This window comes from Nanorana parkeri, unplaced genomic scaffold (assembly GCF_000935625.1).
Source record: "Nanorana parkeri isolate BGI_ZX_2015 unplaced genomic scaffold, ASM93562v1 scaffold47, whole genome shotgun sequence".
In the NCBI taxonomy this organism is placed as follows: Eukaryota; Metazoa; Chordata; class Amphibia; order Anura; family Dicroglossidae; genus Nanorana; species Nanorana parkeri.
Window position 1 is genome coordinate 1,029,558 of NW_017306315.1, and position 3,798 is coordinate 1,033,355.

Here is a 3,798-nt window from a genome sequence, read left to right on the forward strand (position 1 = left end):
TATATATATATATATATATATATAAATGATGACAATAAAAAATCTACTGTAGATTTTATTTAACATTTCATCTTTTGACTATGAAATATAGTATACATAACTTATGGACAATATGTGCCTAAGTATGTCAGTCACAATAAATGACTTAAAGTGTAAATGCACTTCAAGGACAACAAATCTTGTATAGCGCCTCTCTTTTCCTAAACAAATTTGAAAATAACATTTCAGAGCTCAATGCAAAAAAGTCAGAGTTCTCACATCACTGACCTGCCAAGGGTAGTGTTTAAATACTCTAGTACAGCGTTTAATAATTTATTTTAATTATACGCTTATAAAAGTTATTGTTCAAAGTGTACCTTTATAATCAGTTTAATTCAACAATTTAATTGTTTTGTAAAAATATAATGACTTGATAGTTTTCAAACATTTTTTATAAGTTTGCATGATAATTATCTTTTAACTTTGTTTAAGGATTTGTGTAATTTTTAAAATCAAATAAAACTTTTAATACAAGGTGCATCATTGATATACAGTTTGCATTGCTAACTTATCTAATGTAACAACCGTGCATACTAAAGTGCAGGGACCTAGCGGTGCCTGAAAATGCCTCTGTTAGTCTTAAAAATTATCCTTTGGCCTCTGTTTTTGTTAATGAATGTAATAAAGACAGTGCAAAAACAGTTTATAAAAAAAACTATGCAGTTTCTTTAAGCTACTAGCTTAGATGATTTTTAAGCATTGTGCGGCAATACAGTTCACAACACAGTTATTAAATTTTATGGAGAGTTGATCAGTGGTGTCCAGAGGCTGGGTGTCACCCGGGGGCAGAGACCAGGTGACACCCTGCTGTGACGTTATCGTACATGTGCGTGACATTGCCGCATGTGCGCAATGATGTCATTGCGCATGCGCGGTGGTCTTATTGACGCCTGCTGGCGGCCATCTTGGTGATGGACGCCAGCAGAGAGAGGACGGAACATTCACCCGGCGGGATAAGGTATGCTGCCGGGTCCGCTCCTCCTGACACTGCCGGGCTCTCGGTCCGTGACCGAGTGCCCGACTTTTCATAGGGGGTGACACCAAAATGACTGTCAGTCATTTTGGAAGGACGGAACATTCACCCGGCGGGATAAGGTATGCTTGTGATGCCACTGGAGTAGATCTTGGCAAGCTGTCAGCCCTCTAATATAACCAACCAGTAAGTATTTCTAAACTGTTAGAAACAGACTGAAACCTGAGTCTAGAGTCTTTGTTGGGATCTTTAAGGATTAATAGCTTTACATTAAAAGCACCTAGAGAGGTCAGGGTGGCTTGTTTGAAAGCTCTTTTACTGCTTGTTAAGGATATGTAAATAATTTATTATCCATAATCTGGGTACAGGTGACTTTAAGTTTACTGAGCCTGTTAGAAGTACTCCCTGTGGACATGGACTACTGGTTGAGGAAAACCCTGCTAACAATTTGGTTTGCTCCAAGGCTGTGGCACATATGCTGGGGTCTACCATTGAGAATAAATCCCAGGCCTTCTCCATCCTTTATGTGTCCAAGACTGCCTTTATTCTCTTATCAGACCCAGAGCAGGCCAATAGAGTATGCCAGTGTGCCACATGTGTGCCACAATTTAAATGGGTTTAGGGGTACGGAGTTTTCTGAATGAGCAGTTTCATTACAATGTCTTTTTTTATTTAACTTGAATTAAATATATTTAGATAATGCCAAAATGCCAAATGTTTAAAAAAGATAAGTCCACCAGTATTTCAATCATAGCTGAATCATCAATGTTTCTGATATTTTGGGGATCTCCAAAAGCAAGAATTTCTCAGAATCACACACACACACACACACACAATATTTGAAGGTGGGTTGGTTTAACCCACCTAAATCTATGTAAAACCCAGTTATAAGGTTTAAGTGGATTACCTTTATCAGCTTTAATGAATATATGTATATTAAGCACTCATCATTACACAATAAACATCATGTTATTTATTTTTTTTAGAATCCAATGAATCAAAAGAAAAACATGATGACCTCTATGGAAGATTATTAAGTTCAGCCATGATTTCTCAAAGTTTGTCACAAACATCTGTAGCTGTAAAAGTAAATACATGCCAAACTCTGAAGTCCTCAGGTTTAAATAATCCAAGTAAAGAAAATTCCATTCCATCTCCTATTTCTGAGGAAAGATCAGAAAGTGCTGATAGTCCAAGATCTCCATCTTCTTCTGACCAGGAATCAGGTAATGAGAATGAGTGGACCAAAGATCATTGTGCCTCTAATCTTAGCATCCCTGTTGTGTCTATGAAGCACAGAGATCCCCAGGAGATTCTTAGAAAAGTTTTTCCAAACCATAAACAGAACATATTAGAAAGCATCCTGCATTTTTGCAAAGGAGATGTGGTTCAAGCCATAGAGATGGTTTTAAATGGAAAGGAACAAGTTGTGAAAGAAAATGAAATTCCATCAGGATCAGATGTCGACACTTTTACAAGAGACGGAACAATCAATATTACTGGGTTAGGTTTTGGTGCTTTTGGCTCCAAATCTGCCTTTTCCCCTTTGCATCCTAATCCATTGGCTGCTGGAAGTGATACAAATATCTTTCATTCTAGACTTGGCTTAAGTCCATTACACTTTACCTATTCCACAACTAACAGAGGACTTCCTGGGTTTATATCCCCTTACAGCTTTGTGCCATCTTTTCCTTTTCGTCCCAGCATGGATTACACATTCCCTGGAATGTTAAGGGATGCACCTTATTACCCACGCAAAGATGCAATGAATATCTCTGGACTTTACTCTAGATTGAACCAACAACATCATTAGTGTTACTTTTGTCCTAAACAACCCTGTTGCCTTATCTAATAAGTATATAGATTTTCTCTGTAATGTGTAGATGAATGTGTATTCTTAATGTTTCTATAGTATTTTTTTAACTAGAAAACTTTATTTCTTAAAGTAACAATATATTATTTTGGTAACTATTGTAATAAAAGCTGTTACATTTTACTCAGTTTTTGTTTATTTTACCTTTGTTATACTACCTACATATGCAGAAACAATACATGTTGAGGCATTTGAATTGATTATATAAATGAGAGTGAGTATTCACTTACCAAAGTGAAACTGTGTTCACTTCAAACATCCAATCACATGCAAAACAAAATTCTATATTTCAATACACCTGCAAATAATTGGGTATTAAAGGAGAACTATCGGGTAACTTTTTTTTCCATAGTTCTCTTTTGGGTCATGGGCAGACATATATTGTGTCCTCCCGTGACCCAAAACTCAGCATATAGCAGGCTATAGCCCACTATATGCTGAGAGCACCGCACCCGGGACAGATCCCGACAACACTGTTGAGATCCACCCAGCTGGCTGATTGACAGCTTGCTCTGCCTCTCTAGAGGCAGAGCAAGCTATGCCTGTCCCCTCCCCCATCCCTCCAGCCAGCGCTAGAGAATCAGAGAGGGGAGGGGGGAATCCCAGTGGGGAGCGGTGACTGACAGTCACCACTCTCCGCAGAGAGAGGATCGGGAAGTGAGCGGATCAGTTGTATGTTTTTGCTCACTTCCCAATCAATAGAGCCGACGTGTAACAGTTTCAATGTCCCACGTCAGCTCTAGCTATGGGGATGAGTGTAATTAACTCACCCCATAGTTATCCTTTAAACTTTTGCCATGTTAACATTCTCTGCTCCTTAAGTAAATCAACCAAGTTAATTATTTTCCTACTACAAGTGCACATTTAATATTTACCAGTAGAGTAGATTTGCTAAGTGAGCATATTTCATCTT

General features: G+C 38.0%; 1 protein-coding gene across 1 annotated transcript in view; it reads left to right on the top strand.

Moving 5' to 3' along the window:
* The window catches only part of DMRTA1 (DMRT like family A1), an 8,754-nt gene extending 5,929 nt beyond the window's left edge, over positions 1 to 2,825 (top strand). Inside the window, exon 2 of the mRNA XM_018573298.1 lies at positions 1,999 to 2,825. Within this exon, the coding sequence (XP_018428800.1) occupies positions 1,999 to 2,825 (827 nt within the window). The remainder of the gene's footprint in view (positions 1 to 1,998) is intronic.
* Positions 2,826 to 3,798: the final 973 nt, after the last annotated feature.